General features: G+C 44.6%; 1 protein-coding gene and 1 long non-coding RNA gene across 3 annotated transcripts in view; one reads left to right on the top strand and one right to left on the bottom strand.

Moving 5' to 3' along the window:
- The first annotated feature begins 591 nt into the window (after positions 1-591).
- The window catches only part of LOC137346870 (uncharacterized), a 37763-nt gene continuing 16754 nt past the window's right edge, over positions 592-21600 (top strand). Inside the window, exons 1-5 of the long non-coding RNA XR_010968809.1 lie at positions 592-741; positions 876-978; positions 6011-6080; positions 7234-7388; positions 16326-17223. This is a non-coding gene — a long non-coding RNA (uncharacterized lncRNA). The remainder of the gene's footprint in view (positions 742-875; positions 979-6010; positions 6081-7233; positions 7389-16325; positions 17224-21600) is intronic.
- LOC137346829 (protein SPMIP7) overlaps positions 6602-21600 on the bottom strand; it is a 147697-nt gene continuing 132698 nt past the window's right edge. Inside the window, exons 5-9 of one of the 2 annotated variants that reach the window (XM_068010742.1) lie at positions 13976-14049; positions 13641-13682; positions 13447-13554; positions 9970-10077; positions 6602-7708 (exon numbers count right to left, since the gene is read on the bottom strand). In XM_068010742.1, the coding sequence (XP_067866843.1) occupies positions 7588-7708; positions 9970-10077; positions 13447-13554; positions 13641-13682; positions 13976-14049 (453 nt within the window). In that variant the 3' untranslated portion in view covers positions 6602-7587. The remainder of the gene's footprint in view (positions 7709-9969; positions 10078-13446; positions 13555-13640; positions 13683-13975; positions 14050-21600) is intronic. The other variant, XM_068010752.1, reaches the window with a different exon arrangement.

The raw sequence follows: 21600 nt of genomic DNA, 5'->3' as shown, positions 1-21600 counted from the left end.
GCCCCACTTAACGGCCACATAAAGGCCTTTGCCCGCCTCCATGGGTATTTTACCCATGGCAAGTGGGCATCTGGGAGACGTGAAAGGCCTCCCAGTGATACTTGCCGGCCTCTCAGCGCACCGGGTTGGGTGGAGGGGGGGTCCTTGACAATCGCCACAGGGTGCCCAATTGAGGGCTACAGCAAAAGAGTCGGGGAATGGAACTGATTGGATTGCTCTACAGAGAACCGGCATGGATTTGATGGGCCGAATGGCCTCTTTCTGTGCCGTTATGACTCTGTGACTCATTTCCTGTTTGCTACTCTTCTGGCACTATTTATTTTTCTATTGAATTTATATATGCTATGTTCTCTCTAGTTTTTTTGAGTGTTCATGTGTGCAATCCATCTGGACCTGGATTTTGTCCTTAAATTTGGCTGGTTTGTCTAGTATTGCCTTTCTTTCTACCTTAACTTTTGTAATATCCCTTTTGACTTCTTCTGCTAATATAATTTTCTGTTTGTTAGCATCTTCAGTGAAAAATTGTTGTCAACATTAGAGCAAATAGTTACGTATAAATGGTGCATAATTAATAATCTATTATATTCCAGACAAAATGCTTTCATCTATTGATCTAATAGACAGTGTGCGATGTGAAACTGGGTGATCCACATCAGACTGGTATAAATGCCTATTGAGAATCTTCACTATTCTGTGCCAACAGAAACTTAGCAGTTCTACTGAGTAAATTCAGCTTATCAGGTGACCCATGAACAGAATCTGTGGAATTCCCACGTATAAATCCTTGAAGATAGAAAATTACATTGTTAGAAAAATTATTATTCAAAATTAATGTATTCTGATATTCCATGATAAACCCATTCCTTTATTTACAGCGCTACATAAAGTTACTCTTGAAAAAAGAACTTCCAGTATGGTTTCTTTCCCCACTCCTAGATCACCCTGCAGTATCAGCCTATAAACCCAGGGCTCAGACAGGTGATCTATTATTAGGAATTTACCTCTTTGAGATCTATATGCAAGCTTTTGGTACCTCAAGACCTGACTTCTGTAAAGCACTTTGCATTGACCTCTTGAGTGCCACCTACACAAACATCAACTTGGTCCAAAACTCTATTGCTACATCGTTTCTCAGACAAACCGGCTCGCTCATCACCCCTAGCCTTAGCAACCATCAATGACTCTCTACAAAAGCAAAATATTGCGGATGCTGGAAGTCTGAAATAAAAACAGAAAATGCTGAAAACACTCAGCAGGTCTGGCAGCACCTGTGTGTGGAATCTAGAGTGAGCCGTCCTCGGACAAGGGGGTGTGGGTTTGCCTAGTCATTATGTTTACACATTAACTGTTCCTCAGGAATGTACTAGGCGTGGGTGTTTGAGCTAAGAAGTGTGTTGCCTAATATGATGTACTTTTCTGTTAATGCGCTGTGGACCACAGTATCCGCTGCAAGGCTGATGGCGAGATATGCAAACGAAGGATTGAAATACTGCTGTATCCCATTAGCTTAGAACAAACGCTTAACTGAAATATCATTGGTGTCTTAGAATGCAAGTTAAGGATAAGTTTACTACTGTATGACTATTGGTTGCAGAATACTATAAGTGCCACTGTTCTGCTGAAACCCTTTAGAACATCGCAGTGAGCCCCACTGCAGTTGTTCTCCTTGTGCACAAGTAAATAAAACTAGGTTGCGAGTACTCACCATGCCAAGCCTGATTATTTGACGACATGTGGAGAGAGAAAAAGAGTTAATGGCAGGAATTTTCTGGACCCTTTGCAGACAGCTGGGGGACAGGAAGGCTGGAAAAAATGGCCCAGGAAGGCATCGGGGGATGCCCGATGTCTTCCTGTGAGAATGCCATTTTGTCAGCAGTGTGAAAGTTGGTGATTCGGACACTTGCCAGGAGGCTGACTGAGCCACTTTAGTGGCCAATTAAGGGCCACTTCTCACCTCCGCAAGTAACTTGCTCATTTCGGAAGGGCCCGCTACTACGTGGGGAGACCGCCGGGTGAAACCTGCCCACCTCCCTGCGGGTGTCGGGTGGCCATTCTTTATGGGCACTCCATGGCCCAGAGAGGGGTCCCCTGCCGGCAATGGCCACCCTCCTGGCAATGACACTGTTGGTGCTCAACAACCCCCACTAATCAATGGGGCCTGCCTGTCTGGTTCTGACATCCCCCAACCCCACTTACCTTTCTGCGACGTGCCCTCTCACTGGTGTTGTAGCTTCAGCACTGGCTAGCGGCAGGACTTCTGCCTTCTCAATGAAATTCAATCCAACCTTTCCTATCTATGACCTATTGTCAGAAATTTCTGATGAAAGGTCACAGACCTGAAACATTTGTTAATCTGTTAATTGTGTATCAATTGTTTAATTATATGCACGTGGAAGGTGTTAATTGGGGTCTTATTTGAACAATTATCAGCAGACACTTACTGAGATTTGTGGTGGTTTTTGAGTGAGGAGCTACACGTTTGTAATCCTTTTATTCTGTACAATAAATGTGAAACTGAGTAAAGATAGGCTCCAGCATCATCCTTCCACAACAAGCTTGCTGGAATTTATCAACATGAACTCTGTTTCTCTCTCCACAGATGTTGCCAGACATGCTGAGTGTTTCCAGCATGTTCTGTTTTTATATCATTGACTCTCTGTCCCCTAACTGATTGAATTCAAAATTATTAACATGACCTCACCCCAGCCATGCCAATACCCTCCTCTACCTTTATCTCCTGGCATAATACCTGTTAATCCTTCAATTCTGGCCTCATGCGCATTCCCTAGTCACCACCACCACCAGCACCCCCGCCACCCATCCTCCACCCTGTAGTTGATGACAGAGCCTCAGTCATCTTAATCCTACTCTCTGGAACTCCCTCTCTAAATCCTTACTTCTCTCCTTGCCTTTAAAACTACCTCAAAATATTTTTCTTGGTCATCTCACCTATTACAACTGTTCTCCATCCATCTTTTCTCTATGGGATTTGGGATGATTACTAAGTTAAAGGTGCTCAATAAATGCAAATCATTGCTGTACAAAGGTAGCTTCAAGTAATTCAGCAATTCATTTATCATGTCTTCTCTATGGGGAAGCAGCTATAGCCCATTCACCACTGTTGAAACATTATGAGTTCAAAGAATTTAAAACTTTACCTGCATGTCGGATCAAAACCATGAGTCATTCATTTTCATTACAACTGTGTCCAACACAGCCTGTATCCACATTATCCCCAAAGAAGAACAAATCACAAAGGGCAGGATCTTGTTGCACCAGGGCATCTTGTGGCAGGGCCTGTTAGACTTTTTTCTGCACCCTTCAAAAATGTTTTGCACCACAACTTGCTGGAACTGTGAGCTGATAATGGAATGGCGAGGGCAACAGGGCATCTGGAACCTCACTGAATGGTGGTGGGACCAACAGTATAGGGAGAATTTTGTTTTACACTTGTGGGCGGGCATGGAGGCAGGCGGGCAAACAAACTGACAGGGGGCAGCGTATGCGATGTTGCCCGGGCCCTCTCCAACTTTGTCCAGGGTGGGAAAAGAGTTCCGAAGAAGGGCCACTGACCCGAAACGTTAACTCTGCTTCTCTTTCCACAGATGCTGCCAGACCTGCTGAGTGGTTCCAGCATTTCTTGTTTTTATTTGGGAAAAGCCAAGGACGGCTTTCCTGTCCCAGGCGAATTGAGGCCCTTGTGCCCAATTAATGGCCACTTAAGGGCCTCTTCCTGCCTCCCCTTCAATTTTGCTGATGATGGAGGGGCCCGCCACTCTACCAAGTGATACGGGGAATTACTTGTACTTCTTTCAATTTAGTATATTGTATTCACTGCACACAATGCGGTCTCCTCTACATTGGGGAGACTAAATGCAAATGAGGTGACCACTTTGCAGTATACCTCTATTCAGTTCGCAAATGCGACTCCGAGCTTCCTGTCACTTGTCATTTCAATTCTGCACCTTGCTCCCACTCTGACCTTTCTATCCTTGGCCTGCTGCAGTATTCCAATAAAGATCAGTGCAAGTTTGAGGAACTGTACCTCACCTTTCGACCGGGCACTTTACAGCCTTCCGGACTCAACATTGAGTTCAATAATTTTAGCTCATGTCCTCTATCCCCAATTCTTTTCTCCTTTAGCATTTTTATTTGCCAGTTAATTTTTTTTCCCTACCCCTTGGTTGGAATTTAACATTAAGGCAGTGTCCCCACCCACCAGCTGAAAGGTTGGGGGCGAGCCCGCCTCCCCTGGGCCTGAAAGCCACGCTGCTATTCTGCATGGCCCAGGCCCTTAATAGGCCTCGGGTCGGCTTTTCCACCCCTCTGAGGTATGAGGTCCTGCCTCCAAGAGTTGGAGTTGCCGGCCAATCAGAGGGCTGGCAGCTCTTCAGTACCAGCAGCACCACCGAGAGCAGTGGGTACTGCTGGGACGGTATCCAGCAAGAAGAGGAATGATGGATGTCGCCCTTCAATGTGGGGTTCGGACCTTGCGGGGACAATCAGCTAGGCCCCATGAGGTGGGGCGGTGGGTTGGAGGCAGGGCGATGGATTTGGGGGTTAGTGTTAGCGAGGGCGGCCCATGCTGCTAGGGGGCTATCCATGAGGCAGAGGTATTAGTATTACTAGGGCTAGGTATTACTAGGTGGTCACTGTGCCCGTCGGCTGCTGGTAAAATACCAGTGGCGGTGGGAAGGGGCCCTTAGTGACAATTAATTGGTCTGGGGTAGGCAGTCCATTTTCCCCCTCCCATGCTGCTGGTAAAATAGCAGGGGAGTGGGTAGGCAATGGGCAAGGCACCCCCTGCCTCCCACATGATTCCACCCCCCCACCCCCCTCCTAACCCACTTCCAGGGTGATGAGGGGAGGAGGAGGCAGGTGGCATTAAATTCCGGCCCATGATTCTTTTTTAATCCCTTTACTTTGTGTTTGGACAGCTGATATCCTTTCATTTACACCTCATCCAGACACCGGGCTGAATTTTACTAGCCCTCCGACGTTGGGGGTCAAGACAGGGGGGGCCTGGAAAATTCTTCCGGGAGAGGCCAACCACGACCCCTGATGCCGGGAAGGCCCCGCCGCATTTTACCGGCTGTGGCAGGACCTTGGTGCGGCCCCCGTGGCTTGGCAGTGGGGCCTTCATTTTAATATGCAAATGATATTACAATTAAAGAATAATTACTGCCTGGTAGAGAAGCCCATCCCATGCCGATATTTGACTGGAACTCCTGCACCTTCAGAACTCCATTTGGAGTTCTGAGATGTGACACTGGTGGGGAGGGGGGAGGAGTGAAAATTTCAGGGTGGCGGGAAACCGCTCCGATTGGTTTTGGGGATGGTGGGAAGGGGTTGAGGGCCAAAGGTGCTGAATTTGGGGGTGTCAAAATTTGTTATTCAAAAATTGGTTTTCTGGGGGTGGGTAGGTTATTTTATTTATTGAGAACTCAGTGATGGGGGAGGGGGTGATAGGGGAGGGAATTGAAAGTTTCAGTAAAATTTTATTTTTCATTTCAGTGCGGTGGCACCTTTAAAAATTTCAATCTACCTGAAGGGCATGAAGCCCTTTAAAGGTAGCGCCGACGCCTGTGCCTGTGTGGTGGTGCTGGACACCGTTGCCAGGAACAGAGCGGCCACCCCCTCTACGTCATCGGGGGTGGCTGCTCCGCTTCCTCCATTTAAATGAGCCCTCGCACGAAATATCGCAGGGGCTCAGCGGCGGCCGCTCCATGTGAGCTGACTGCCAACTTCAAAGTGCGCCACCACAATTTGCGGCACGCTCGTAAAATTCAGGCTATCTTTTGTTTGTCCTATTTCTACCCGCTTAGGCTTTGTACCTTGAAATCTTTGTCATTTAATCTCTTCTGCCCGTCACCCTATCACCCACCTTCCCTATTGTTCTTCTCCCCCTCCCTTCTTTTCACTTGCTCAAAACCTATTACATTTCTAACTTTTGCCAGTTCTGATGAAAGGTCACAGACTTGAATTGTTAACTCTGTTTTTTTCTCCACAGATGCTGCCTGAGCTACTGAGTATTTCCAGTATTTTCTGTTTTTGTTGCCACAAAAATAAGCTTGAGTTGGGTGAGTATAAATTAAAAAAAAGGAATCCAACCCACTGTGAACCCACTCCACTTCCACTTTCAAAAGAGGTGGGATGGTGACCAATCCTGTCTGAGGAGGCACTTGGCTTATTGAAACCTTTCAGGGAGGCTGCATTCCTCCATTTTAACAAGCCTACTATTTTAACTCCTGATGGCTGGGTTTCCTTGGCCTTGGGCGAACCCGATAGGTAAAACGAGATGAGAAAGGCTGGATCAATAAGGTAAGTGCATTTATAGCCCTGTTTGTGGGTCAGGAGGAGCAGGTGCATTTCCTCCAATCCCAACAAGCTAACCCTTTAAACACGTCCCACCCACATCCACCATCTCCCACGATCCCCACCCATGATCGGCAACATCCCCCATCTCCCATCATGATCTGTCATCTTCCCAGATCCCCTCGTGACCTGCCCCTGTGATCTGTCAGCCTCTCCCCTCACAGTGCTACGATCACTGACCCCAAACCCGCGACCACACTCTACTGACCACCACCCTGCCCCACAATCTCTCCCCACCACCATCATTAAAGCCTAAGTTCACAGCTATCTGACAAGCAACCAAGTCCATCATTGAGGCTGGGCTTTGAGCAGTGAACCTGGGGAAAAAAACATTCCACACTCTCTGGAGTTAAAACTCCACAGTGTGCGGGAAACCGATCATAATTTCTTCTCGAACTCCAAAACCCTGACCAGTAAATATTGGAGCAAAAGAGATAGAAAAATAAATTACATTGAGAGAGAAAAAAGAGACAGAATAGAAAAATTAGATATAAAAATAAAATTAACATTTTTTAAATCTCTAAGAACAATTCACCATTTGAAGGAATGAGACTCCACAGTTTACATTTCTGGCCCAGTGATGTCGATTGGCATTACCTTAACTATAAGCACATTAACTTTATGCGGCAGATTTCATAAAATTTATGTGAAAACCCAGCAAGTTCTTAAAAATAATGGGGAGGCTAAGGACAAGATGCCACTTGAGCGAAGTAAATGGGGAAGCAGCATAAATCAATCAACGAGCAAGTTCTGGAGCTTTGCAACGGGCAGCATATCTCCTAATCCCCTGATTTTGCACATTAATTAACTGTTATTTTCTCGCACGATTCAACCCAATTTCTCTATTGTTTAATTTAGACAGAGTCCCTACTTCTGCTTGCTATTCAATGGATTTTGCTGAAACATACACATATATGGATCTGAAAATCTGGCTCAGCTACGATGCCTCCAGCTGCTGAATAATTTACTGCATATTCATTGTCCAGGCTCACACATGAAGACTGGCCATTTTGGTAAGGCAACAGAGTGCTATTGCACAACCACAACCTGGCAGAAGTCAATGCCTTCAGGAGAAATACGGAGATAATTGATGGGACATAAAAGCAAAGTTTATAAACGTTCATAATCTAGATTTTGAAAAGAATGAAATCTACATGCAATCACAGTTTTCATACAGATCTCACATGCAGATATAATAATATATTTATTTATTTATAAATGAAGTACTTTTTTTTCCTGAGTAAAGGGGCTGTAAGGCGGAACGGTTGTCATCATCTTAGAAAAGGGTGCTTGATGCCTATACTTTGACTGTCTTTCAGTGCCATGTGGAATTCTGGAAAAAAAGGTCAAGTTATGATTATGATGAACCTTTGTACTGCATTTCAACCCTTTCCCCTGCACTCTCACTAATATTTATTAGTACCAGCTCTGTAAAACAGGAACTCTGGCAGGCCAAAGATTGAAAAAAAGGAAAAAATGTATAATCTCTTGAATATATTGATGAATCATTTTTTTCAGCACATTTGACAGTGTACATTTTGGTGATTTGGGCTTGCATCTACACTTCTTGCAGCAAATCCTAACCATAACAATCAAGAAGAAAACAAAGTCAAAATGTAATATGTCTTAAAACATTTAGGTAGGATTGTTATATCAATTTTGAAATCAGTATTTTCAGTGTGATTAAGATAGGTATGATTTAAATTAATTCAAGTTAAGTCAACCATTCATAGAGGAACATTGACAATGGCACAGTGCCATGACCTTTCTAATATCTCTTGAAAACCTTGTATACATGAAGTTCAACTTTTCCATCAGCAGATGGTGATGTTGGTCTTTGGAAAACTAACTTGCAACTAAACACTTTGTAGGTACATGCAACACCCAGCATTCCCACATAAAGGCAATAACAATTTAGATTTTAAGGTTAGCTTTAGTTATGGTATGTGTAGCATACGTAACATTTACATGCTAAGGGCAGGAGTCGGCAACATGTCCGTACATGGACACCAGTGCCCGTGGTAAAAGATTTTGGGGTCCATGACTAGTAATTTCAGGGATGAGAAATTTCCCATTGGCTTCTTCAGACTGGCTTTTTAAAAAATCGCAAGTGCCAGTTTCACAGCTGACAGGTGCTCAGAGCAGGAACAGCAGTTTCTGAATGTCAAAAAGATTCAGGGTTTTCCGTTGGGTTCCGATTTTTTTTAATAGCCCGCCGGAAAACCTGAATCTGTCTGAGGTTCAGAAACAGCTGTTACCTCTCTCAGTAACAGTCAGAGAGAGGGAGGCAGGGAGGGGGAGAGAGAGGGAGGCAGGGAGGGGGAGAGAGGGGGAGGCAGACAGAGAGAGGAAGGGGGGGAGAAAGAGAGGAGGGGTGAGAGGGAGGAGAGAGAGGGAGGAGCGAGGGGGAGCGGGGAGAGAGATGGGGAGGAGAGAGGGGGGGGAGAGAGAGAGGAGGGGAGGAGAGAGAGAGGAGGGGAGGAGAGAGAGGGGAGGGGGGGAGAGAGAAGAGTGAAGGAGGCAAGAGGAGGGGAGCGAGAGGGGGACAGAGGGAGGGGAGAAAGAGAGGGCGAGAGAGAGAAAGACGGAGAGACGGGTGAGGAGTGGGGAGAGAAGGGGAGGGGAGGGAGAGGGGGAGGAAAGAGGGGAAAAGAGAGGATGGAGAGATAGGGATTGACACAGAGGGAGAGTAAGTGGAAAGGTAGAGAAAAAGGGAGAGAGGGAGGAAAGAAAGAGGGGGGGGAGAGGGGGAGAGAGACAGTGGAGAGAGAGGGAGGGAGAGAGAGGGCAAGGGGAGAGAGAGGAGGGGGGGAAGAAGGGGAGAGAGGAGGGACAGAGAGGGGGGAGAGAGGTGGGAGGGAGAGAGAGTGGGGGAGAGAGTGGGGGGGGGGTGTTGGGCAGAGAGAGGGGGGAAAGAGATGTCACGGAAGTGAGAGGAGAGAGAGAGGGTGAGGGAGAGAGATGGAGATAGAGAAGAGAGAGAGGGGGAGACAGAGAGAGCGAGAAGGTAGAGAAAGAGATGGGACAGATGGACATGTATCCGGATTCTCTGCATCGCTAAATCAAGTGTGTGGCAGACATTGATTACTTATGCAAGCAAAAACAATGGCAGGTATCTCACTAAATAGGGAGAAATGTGTTTTAAATCAGACCATGTTTTGATGGCATTAAGTTGGCTATATACTTTATAGACAGATTAATTGTCCCCATGTCTGTGACTGAATCAATAATTTTGTCAAATATCCGTGGAGCAACATGTTGGTGCGTATTCCTGGTTAAGGGGATGGGACATTATTATTTAAAAAGTGATAGTACTTCTCAGGGCAGTGAGAAGTTCTTCAATAGCAGCTGGTACCCAAAATTCTGGCACCCCCAACCCTGAGGTGTTCCTAATGCATATGGAGCTCCACAATATATTGCAATTAGTTGATCAATCATTGTTGTGCAAGTTTGGCCCAGTGTGACAGAGGTGCATTGAGCAGACCAGATCATATTGTAAAGCTGGCTTACTTCATTATTTTTGTTGCGCTCTTGGCACTGCATCACTTTCTCCTACGTAAATGACAAATAGGATCAGTGAAGTTAACTACTTACCCACATACTTGTTCTGGAGGTGGATGGAACATTCTCGAAAAGTTGTATTTATTAGCTTCTGTGCCAGTGTATTGCCTTTTACCTGTATAACCAGGTATATTTGGGCAACTGAAGGTAGGAAAATAATATAGATAATAAGTAGCATTGCTGCTGGAAGAATAAACTGAAACAAAATCAAATGAAACTTATGGAAATAGTTCTTTAAATTAAAAAATTCAGAGAATTGTAAAAATTTTAAGCATGATGTAATTTAATAACACATCCTTCGACAATGTTTTTTTATTCACGCATGGGATGTGGGTATCGCTGGCTAGGACAGTATTTATTGCCCATCCCTAATTGCCCTTGAGAAGGTGGTGGTGAGCTGCCTTCTTGGGCCGCTGCAATCCATGTGGGGTAGGTACACCCACAGTGCTGTTAGGAAAGGAGTTCCAGGATCTTGACCAGCAATAGTGAAGGAACAGCGATATAGTTCCAAGTCAGGATGCTGTGAGGCTTGGAAAGAACTTGCAGATGGTGGTGTTCCCAGGCATCTGCTGCCCTTGTTCTTCTAGGTGGTAGAAGTCGTAGGTTTGGAAGGTGCTGTCTAAGCAGCCTTGGTGCACTGCTGCAGTGCATCTTGTAGATGGAGGGAGGGAGTGAATGTTTGTAGATGGGGTGCCAATCAAGTGGGCTTCTGTGTCCTGGTTGGTGTCGAGCTTCTTGAGTGTTGTTGGAGCTGCACCCATCCAGGCAAGTAGAGAGTATTCCATCACACTACTGACTTGTGCCTTGTAGACAGGCTTTGTGGAGTCAGGAGATGAGTTACTCACCGCAGGATTCCGAGCCTCTGATATGCTCTTGTAGCCAAGGTATTTATATGGCTACTCCGGTTCAGTTTTTGGTCAATGGTAACCCCCAGGATGTTGCTTGTGGGTGATTCAGCGATGGTAATGCCATTGGACATCAAGAGGAGATGGTTAGATTCTCTCTTGTTTGAGATAGTCTTTGCCTGGCACTTGTGTGGCGCGAATGTTATTTGCCACTTATCAGCCCAAGCCTGGATATTGTCCAGGTCTTGCTGCATTACTACGTGGACCGCTTCAGTATCTGAGGAGTTGCAAATGGTGCTGAACATTGTGCAATCATCAGCAAACATCCCCACTCCTGACCTTATGATTGAAGGAAGGTAATTGATGAAGCAGCTGAAGTTGGTTGGGCAAAGGACATTATCCCTGAGGAACCCCTGCAGCAATGTCCTGGAGTTGAGATGATTGACCTCCAGCAACCACAACTATCTTACTTTGCAATAGGAATGATTCCAACCAGTAGAGAGTTTTCACCTGATTCCCATTGACTCCAGTTTTGCTAGGGCTTCTTGATGCCATATTCGGTCAAATGCTGCCTTGATGTCAAGGGCAGTCACTCTCAGCTCACCTCTTTTGTCCATATTTGAACCAAGGCTGTAATGAGGTCAGGAGCTGAGTGGCCCTGGCAGAACCCAAACTGAGTGTCACTGAGCAGGTTATTGCTAAGCAAGAGCTACTTGATAGCACTGTCGATGACACCCTCCATCACTTTATTGATGATCGAGAGTAGACTGATGGGGTCGAAATTGTCCGGGTTGGATTTGTCCTGTTTTTGTGTACAGGACATACCTGGACAATTTTCCACATTGTAGGGTAGATACCAGTATTGTAGCTGTATTGGAACAGCTTGGCTAGGGTCGCGGCAAGTTCTGGAGCACAGGTCTTCAGTACTATTGCCAGACTGTTATGAGGGCCAAAAGCCTTTGCAGTATCCAGTGCCTTCAGTCGTTTCATGATATCACGTGGAGTGAATCAAATTGGCTGAAGACTGGCATCTGTGATTTTGGGAACTTCTGGAGGAGGCCTAGATGGATCATCCACTTGGTATTTCTGGCTGAAGATTGTTGCAAATGCTTCAGCCTTATCTTTTGCAATGATGTGCTGGGCTCCCCCATCATTGAGGATGGGGATATTTGTGGAGCTACCTCCTTCAGTTAGTTGTTTAATTGTCCACCACCATTCACGACTGGATGTGGCAGGACTGCGGAGCTTAGATCTGATCCGTTGGTTGTGGGATTGCTTAGTTCTATCTATTGCATGCTGTTTACGATGTTTGGCACACAAGTAGTCCTGGTTTGTCGCCTCACCAGGTTGATACCTCATTTTTAGGTATGCTTGGTGCTGCTCTGGCATGCCCTCCTGCACTCTTCATGAACCAGGGTTGGCCCCCCAGCTTGATGGTAATGACAGAATAATGACAGATGCATCTGCGACAGGCAGATTGGTGAGGACAAGGTCAAGAATGTTTTTCCCTGTTGTTGGTTCCCTCACCACCTGCCACAGACCCAGTCTAGCAGCTATGTCCTTTAGGACTTGGCCAGCTCGGTCAGTAATGGTGCTACCGAGCCACTCTTGGCAATGGACATTGAAGTCCCCCACCCAGAGTACATTCTGTGCCCTTGCCACCCTCAGTCTTTCCTCCAAGTGGTGCTCAACATGGAGGAGTATTGATTCATCAGCTGGGGGGTGGGGGGGAGCGCAAGTGGTAATCAGTGGGAGGTTTACTTGCCCATGTTTGACCTGATGCCATGAGACTTCATGGGGTCCAGAGTCGATGTTGAGGACACCCAGGGCAACTCCCTCCCAACTGTATACCACTGTGCCGCAAACTCTGCTGGGTCTGTCCTGCTGGTGGGACAGGACATACCTAAAGATGGTGATGGTGGTGTCAGGGATATTGTCTGTTAGGTATGATTCTGTGAGTATGAGTATGTCAGGCTATTGCTTGACTGGTCTGTGGGTCAGCTCTCCCAACTTTGGCACAAGCCCCCAGATGTTAGTAAGGAGGACTTTGCAGGGTCGAAAGGGCTGGGTTTGCTGTTGTCATTTCCAGTGCCTAGGTCGATGTTGGGTGGTCCATCCAGTTTCAAATTTGTAGCGGTTTTATACAACTGAGTGGCCATTTCAGAGGGCATTTAAGAGTCAACCACATTGCTGTGGGTCTGGAGTCACATGTAGGCCAGACCAGGTAAGGACAGCAGATTTCCTTCCCTAAAGGACATTAGTGACCCAGATGGGCTTTTACAACAATCGACACTGGTTTCATGGTCATCATTAGACTAGCTTTTTAATATGAAGGAAATAATGGCAATAAAAGTTAGAATTCTTGTTATTACTTCAAAATCTAAAATTATAATTTCTGCAGCTTTGCTCTTAAATTTCTATATTTCTTTCACTAAATGCTTCAATCCCTTAAACTGAGTTTGATACTAATGTAGCCAAGTACTGTCTCAGACAAACAAAATTATCACTTATATAAACAAATGCTGGGTCCCTCACACACCTTTGAAATTGTAAAGTAATTCTTTCGGACTACTTAAAGGATTTAACAGTAAATTGGTACAACACAATAGAACTAATGCAAAAACGGTTTTTGTAGTGCTTAAATATGACATCTTTGCATACATACTGAGTTGTATCTGTATGTCGTGGCTTTTCAGTTCGAGGTACAGTGTAGGGAGTAAATTCAGTGTAAGGGTTATCTACATCCTCTAGATTATTAGCACCAACAGAACCACTAATGAAGAAAAAGTGAAAAGAATGTTACTTTGAGCCCATCATCAGGAAAATACTCCTCAATCATTGTAGAACTAGCTGCCTCACCTATACAGTGGAATTTGATGAATTCTGGGAAAAGGGCTTGTACTGTAAAAGATTACACTACAGTTATTTCTGCATTAAAATCACTCTTAAACATAAACAACCATGACGCTAGGGTTCCTTTATTGTTAAATTTAAGTATAATAATAACTGAAATATCTTTTAAAAATATTTTTCAATGAACCATACATTCTATTGACACAAATAACATCCAATACATATGGAAATATAAATGCCATGTTCTTGAAAATACTTGCTAGATTCATCTGCAAGAGATCAGTTTGAGAATTGAAGTAGAAGGATTGACTTTAATAGGTAGCAATAAGAGAATTACTTACAAGTTGATTGGTTTAGCTACAGCACTTAAGGGTCGAGACTGAGATTTGTCCCAGAATCCGAGTCCACTCACAGCCTAGGAAGAAGGGTAAATAACTAAATAAACCTTCCATGCTTGTCGGTAATCTTTTAACCATTTACATTTTACTATAGAAGGGAAATTTGCTCTGAACATTCTTCATTCTATGGGCATATTCATAGTTAAAAGGTGGTGAAAGGAGGAGTGGGGCCAATTAGGGACAAAAAAGGGGATTTACACATGGAGGCAGAGGCCATGGCTAAGGTATTAAATGAATACTTTGCATCTGTCTTTCCCAAGGAAGAAGATGCTGCTCAGATGAAATTTAATGCAGAGAAGTATGAAGTGATTCATTTTGGTAGGAAGAATGCAGAGAGACAATATAAAATAAAGGGTGCAATTCTAAAGGGGGTGCAGGAACAGAGGGACCTGGGTGTATATATGCATAAATCACTGATGGTGCAGGACAGGTTAATAGACCATACACCATCCTGGGCTTTATTAATAGGGGCATAGAGTAACAAAAGCAGGGAAGTTATGTTAAACATGTATAGAACACTGTTTCGGCCTTAACTGGGGTATTGAGTCCAGTTCTGGGAGCCACACTTTAGGAAAGATATGAAGGCATTGGAGAGAGTGCAGAAAAGATTCATGAGAATGGTTCCAGGGATGAGGAACTTCAGTTACGTGGATAGAGTGGAGGAGTTGGGACTGTGTTCTTTGGCGAAGGTTAAGAGGAGGTTTGCTCGAGGCATTCAAAATCATGTAGGGTTTGGACAGGGTAGATAGGGAAGAATTGTTCTCATTGGTGGAGGGATCAAGAACAAGAGAGCACAGATTTAAGATAATTGGCAAAAGAAGCAATAGTGACATGAGGAAAAACCTTTTCACGCAGCGAGTGATTAGGATCTGGAATGCACTGCCTGACAGTGTGATGGAGGCAGGTTCAATCGAGGAATTTAAGAGGGAATTGGATTGTTATCTGAAAAGGAAGAATATGCAGGGCTATGGGGAGAAGGCCGGGGAGTGACACAAGGTAAATTGCTCTTTCAGAGAGTGGACAGAGACACAACAGGCCGAATGGCCTCCTTCTGTGCTGTAACAATTCTGTGATTCTGTGACTCAACAGCAAACTATGTCACACAATCAGTTGCAAGTACTCTAAACTATTAAGTGAAAACAAATGAGATTTGTGTTCAGTTTAATTCTTGTACAACCAGACGATCTTAAATGTACCAGATCAATATACTGAAAATTGGTAAGCAAGTCTTTGGTTCCTAACTCAATCCACTCTAGCTGTCATATATATTTTAGGAAAAATAGATTATCACCCTTATTGGATTTTCCCTCTTTAATTGATAGGGGTGGGGGGGTCATGGTGGGAGGGGCCGGAAAATGCCTTTGGGAGAGGGCTGCCATGTACCCCGACGCCGTGAGGGCACGGCCCGATATTGCCATTGGAGGCAAGGCTTCGGGACGGCCCCCTGCCGCTCGGCGACGGGACTGCCATTAACATACGTAAATAAATTTAAATCACTGAATTAATTACCTTTATGTTCCCGCCGTCTGTCCCGGTGCAATATTCGTGCCGGTGGCCAGCACTCCCGCACCTTCAGATCCCCTTTCAGGGAACCGAGGCGGAACACTGGTGGGGAGGGGGGAGGAGGTATGTTTCTCAGTGTGGGGGGTGGTGGGGAGCGGCGTCAAATGTGTAATGTGTAAATTTTATGTACTTTGTGGGGGTGATGATCAGGTGGGCAAGGGAAGTGTTTTTTGTGGGGGGGGCAAGTGATTAATTTTATGGTTATTGGAGGGTGGGAGAGGGACAATTTAAATGGATTTAAATTTTTTTATTACTTGTTCCTTTAACTATTTAAACTGAATGGTAGGGCTCGAAGCCCTTTAAAAATGACATCAGCACCTGCGCACAGGCAGTTAATGCCATTGTCGGGAACGGACAGTGCGATTTCGGCGGCGGGAGCATAAATTTCAGCCCACTGTCAATAGAAATAAGATCCAGAAAGCATTCATGCAACAATGGGACAGACTAAACTGAACTCCTGGGATTCCTATCATTCAGTCGGCAACAAGGAAGTACATACTCTACCAAACATTTAGCTATCCTCTGCTGTGCAGCATATACTTCTTTTACCATAATAGACAAATACTTGCTATAATTCCTTGAACTCCTGAGTCCAGTGAACAGAAAAGTCCAGTGAACTCTGTGAGCATTTAAATAGTGGAACCTATGTTTTATATTTAATTGGCATAGTGGCAGACATCAACCAAATGCAGTGCAATACAATCACTGACATCTTCCCTCTCTTTTATAGGACAGGGTTTCCCACAATAGAAAGGAGCAAAACAGAACCAGTGGGGACAGGCACGCCTTCAATCCCTCAGCCCCACAGAGGAGATGATGCTACGTGTCATGGGGCTGGCTGCAACAGAACCCGTAGCATCCAGCATTGCTGAGAGCATTCAGGATGACAGTATTTTACTGTCTCATGCCCCTTCTCAACTCCCACATCACCCTTACACTGCTATCTGGCACAATGTTCAAGTTCATGGATTTCTTGCTTTCCACACCAACTCCCCTCCCTCACCCTTGTTGTTCCTATGGCTCTCCATGTTGACGTGTTGGACCTGCAGAGCCACATGCCTGCTATCAATTGGTGCCCTCCAACATCAGGAATCTCGCTATCCTGGCAAAAGCACATGCCCATTCATCCTGCTTCTCCCTGTTGGCATGCTCACGCAAGGAGAAATTATGTATCATGTAATGAACTTATGAAACAAATCCAAACAGATTTGAAGCGCGCCAAAGTGGCCTGGATTCAAACTGATCAATCAGGAGAAAGGATTGTGACTGGTGATGGCAGTGTGAGAGTGAAGCGGCAGCACATTCTGGAACAAACGGAGCAGAATCAGTGTTGGTTTTAATTCAGTTATTGGTTCAAAATTGAAGATTCCATCTATTACAGCAAAGAGGAAGGACCCTGCCTCAGATCATCTTTAAACTACATGTAGGCAGAGACTGGAGTTGACCTTGAACTCCTTACCCGAGAAATCGAACCAGGCTTTCGCCATTGAACTGTCACTGAGATATAACAAGAAAAGTCTGCAACAAGGCATCCATCCACCTGAACCTTCTGAGTTTTTTTTCAGCGAACCAGAAAAAAAAGGAAATTTCAGGCCTGCATTGTTTCACATCTTCATCCCGGAGAAAAAGCAAGTTTTACAGCAAACTTTTAAAAACCATTAGACCTAAACGCGTGTTATCGTTTAATCTCTACTTTTTCCTGTTGTGTATATCTGTATGCTGGCGAAAGTGGGTGAAGTTGTATACATTTTCGGGTGTAAATATTTATCTTTTTAAACTTACAAGAAAACCTGCCATTTATCTGTTTGTTGACCATTAAAATGCTCAGAGGGTCAAACACTTTTTAAAAATGCTGTCTTCAGTCAGTTGAGAGGTGTGAAAAGGGGAAGCCGTCCCCATCATCTCCCATCTGTCGTTAACAGATTGGGGCTCCTCATCCAGGATCTGAAACATTAGATTAAACGTGTGAATTGGACACGGGAAGTAAATTGATTGTAAAATTGTAAAACAAAAATGAGCAGGTTTTCTCGTATGTTAACTGTGCTAAAACACTTAAAACATGGCCATGTTCAACGAAAAGCGGCTGTAGAACAGAAATAGTTATCTTGGGATGCATTCAATTTCATTAAACACTGAGGAACTAAAAGCTATAGTTAACCAGGTGGGAGTAACTTTAAGGTCAAAATCAAGAAAGCCTAAGATCCTTAAAACTGTAGCTAGTCATTTTAGTATTGACTCAGAATGAGAAGAAACAGGCATGGAACCTGAGACTGGCAAAGCTAGAATCTAAATGGAAAGATAAATTACCATGTGAAAAATTGAATTAGAATTTCAAATACAAAGGGAGAGAGTGGCAAGGCAGTTTGAGTTAGAGAGGGAAAGACTGAAGTTGCAAAGTGCGGGTGCCACAAGCAATTCAAATACTGAACCCAATTTAGAGCATATCTTTGATTTTATGAGACACTCACAATTAGTGCCAAAATTAAATGAGGATGAAGTCGAATTGTACTTTAGTTCTTTTGAGAAAATTTCTCTCAAGTTAAAGTGGCCAAAAGAGTTTTGGACCTTCCTTTAACAATGCGAATAAGTGATAGCATACAAGGCTACGGGCCAAGTGCTGGAAAATGGGATTAGAATAAATAGGTGCTTGATGGCCGGCACTGACAAGATGGGCTGAAAGGCCTATTTCTGTGTTCTATAACTCTATGACTCGATGATTCTAAGTGGGAAGAGGCTGTGAAGCTTACTCCATGTTTTCAGAGGAATGTCCTTTAGATTATCAGCAAATCAAAACTGCTATTTTAAACGCCTGAGGCGCACTGACAAAAATTCAGAAATACTTGAAAACGGCTGGCACAAACCTTCCTTGAATTGGAGCGAGTTAAACACATGGCTTTTGATCACTGCATGAGATCTCTGAAGTTAGAACCCTCGTATTAGAATTTACAAGAAGTAATCCTATTAGAGGAATTTAAGAATAAATAGTCGTTTGGTAGTATAGAACTTGAGAATTGCGAAAATAGAGACATGTTGTCGAAGCTTTTCGTCTTGCACTCATCAGGACACTACGTGAGAATAACCAATGTAAGGGAAAACAACAACATATACTGCAGAGAGGAGAGTGCTGATTGGTTGGCAAGTGAACTCTGATTGGGAGAGGCGCTGCCATGGAGAATACACCAGTTTACGGTGACTGACAGTTAACTGCCAAGCTCTGTTTGAAATTTAAACCAGGCAGCTTGACTCTGATTGGTCAAGACATTGCCCTGAGGAATGAACCAGCAAATGGCTGTCACTTAGTTTGTTCAGCTGAAACAGGCACAATATGTGTACATGTTCTTTCTGTCTACAAAGAACAGGGCCCTGTGTATTTATATATGTAGCTTCCAGTAAGTTGAAATGCACCACACAACGGGCCCTACTGACAATCTTAAATTGGTTGTCAGCGTAATTCTTAGCACACTACGGATTATTTAGCAAATCTTGTCCAATCACGGAATCACATCCAATGTTGGACACTGTGTTTTGAGTTTGCAAGCACGGGCTGGTTGGGTACGTCCTGTACCTTGCCCATTGTGAACAGAGGAAGGGACATAGTGTTTGATACGATCTGCCAGTTGTTGGGAAGCACTGGCATTGAAATTCATATGTCACATTACTCATTTGTGTGATAGGCAGGACGTCTTTTTGACTCGATGGGAGCATCCTGTTAGTGACAAACACCACGCGTACTGCTACTGCATAGTGGCAGCGTGAAATAGCTAGCTTTACCTGTTGCTCAAATTTTTGGGATACGTTACCCTTCCAGGGTAATTTGAGGTTGTCTGGGCACTTTTCAGGGCCGAATATGACGGTCTTAGGCCCGTTCACAAGTTTGCGCAGTATACAGCGAGAAATGATCTGATCAAGGTAGCCATTGCCAAAAAGATGTCCTGCCTATCACACAAATGAGGAATGTGATATTTGAATTTCAATGCCAGTGTGATGCTAGGTATATAGGCCATACGTCCCAAAGAATTTTTAGAATTAGAATTAGAACGTTACAGCGCAGTACAGGCCCTTCGGCCCTCGATGTTGCGCCGATCATCTGACCTACACTATTCCATTTTCATCCATATGTCTATCCAATGACCACTTAAATGCCCTTAAAGTTGGCGAGTCTACTACTGTTGCAGGCAGGGCGTTCCACGCCCTTACTACTCTCTGCGTAAAGAAACTACCTCTGACATCTGTCCTATATCTTTCACCCCTCAACTTAAAGCTATGTCCCCTCGTGTTTGCCATCATCATCCGAGGAAAAAGTCTCTCACTATCCACCCTATCTAACCCTCTGATTATCTTGTATGTCTCGACTGAAAGACTGTCGGATCATATCAAACAACATGTCCCTTCCGGTGTACACAAAGGGCAAGGTACAGGCCGTACCCAACCAGCCCATGCTTGCAAAACTCAAAACAGTGTCCAACATTAGATATGATTCTGCGATTGGATAACATTTGCTAAATAATCCGCAGTGTGCTAAGAATTACGCTGACAACCAATTTAAGATTGTCAGTAGGGCTCACAGTGTGGCACATTTGCATGTACTAGAAGCTACATATATTAATACACTGGGCTCTGTTCTTTGCAGACAGAAAGAACATGTACACACAATGCGCCTGTTTCAGCTGAACAAAATAAGTGACAGCCATTCACTGATTCATTCCTCATGGCAATGCCTTGACCAATCAGAGTCAAGCTGCCTGGTTTAAATTTCAAACAGAGCTTGGCTGTTAACTGTCAGTCATCGTAAACTGGTGCATTCTCCATGGCAATGCCTCTACCAATCAGAGTTCACCTGCCAACCAATCAGCACTCTCTTCTCATGCAGTATAAGTTGTTGTTTTCCCTTACATTGGTTATTCTTGCGTATTGTCCTGATGAGTGCAAGATAAAAAGCTTCAACAACATGTCTCTATTTTCAGCAATTGTCAAATTTAAGAATATAGTCCCAATTAATACAAAGATTCATATTGAGGAACAAAGGGTCACAGGGGTGAGGGATGCTGTTGCAATGGCAGATGATTATGAAGTCATGCACAAACCCTAATAATCCCCAGAGGTCCAGAAAGGACAGAAAGTAGGACAGTGACAGGAGACGGCATGGTAGTGAAAGAGAGAATAGGAGTGAGGATGCAGGGGGCCCTCCACAAGTCAGGAAGGAAAGTGCAGAGGGTAGGAATGATTCCCAAAAGCCCATGTGTTCCCACTGTAGCGAAGCAGGGCAAGTGAAAGCCAACTGCTGGAAATTAAAGATAAAACCAGTGAAGTTTGTTGAGGTTCACAAGGCCAGTCCAGGAAAGGGAGCTGTAACAACAGTGACGCACCCCTCTAGGAATACTAGCCTGGGTGCGGTAGAAACTGACAAAATCCCTGGGGGTTATCAGGATTTTGTCTTGAAGGGAGCCCGTACTCCTCTATTGAGGTGAGCAACTCAATTGTCCTGCTCAGGGATACAGGGGCCCCTCAATCATTAATGCTGGGTGAAGACATGACCTTCCCACCAGACAGCTCGGTGAATGCAAAGGTCATAGTAAAAGGCATTGAAGGTGGGTACATGCCCGTACCCCTATATTGGGTCCACTTAGAGTGTGACCTATACTCTGGACAGGTCATGGTAGAGATTGTCCCTAGTCTGCCTGTGGCTGGAATAGATTTGCAATTGGGCAATGATTTGGCTGGGGTAGAGTGATAGCCGCCCCGGTAATCTTAGACAAGCCAAATGCGGCCAGGGAGATGGAACAGTTACAGGAGGAAGACCCTGGAATATTACCTGATTGCGTAGTGACCAGGTTCATGGCTAAGCAAGCTTTGCTAGAGAGAGCTGAGCCAGTAATTATAACAGATGACCCAGATGGCTGCTGGCCAGAACCTTTTTCGGAGATTTAGGAGAGGAAAAGGGGTGTTCAACAGACCATCCTTGATGGAGGCTCAACAGGCAGATCCCGACTTAAAAAGAATAGCAC

The sequence above is a fragment of the Heterodontus francisci genome, chromosome 2 (assembly GCF_036365525.1).
Source record: "Heterodontus francisci isolate sHetFra1 chromosome 2, sHetFra1.hap1, whole genome shotgun sequence".
Lineage (NCBI taxonomy): Eukaryota > Metazoa > Chordata > Chondrichthyes > Heterodontiformes > Heterodontidae > Heterodontus > Heterodontus francisci.
The sequence above is the reverse complement of the archived record's forward strand: the minus strand, read 5'-3'. Positions and strand labels throughout refer to the sequence as shown.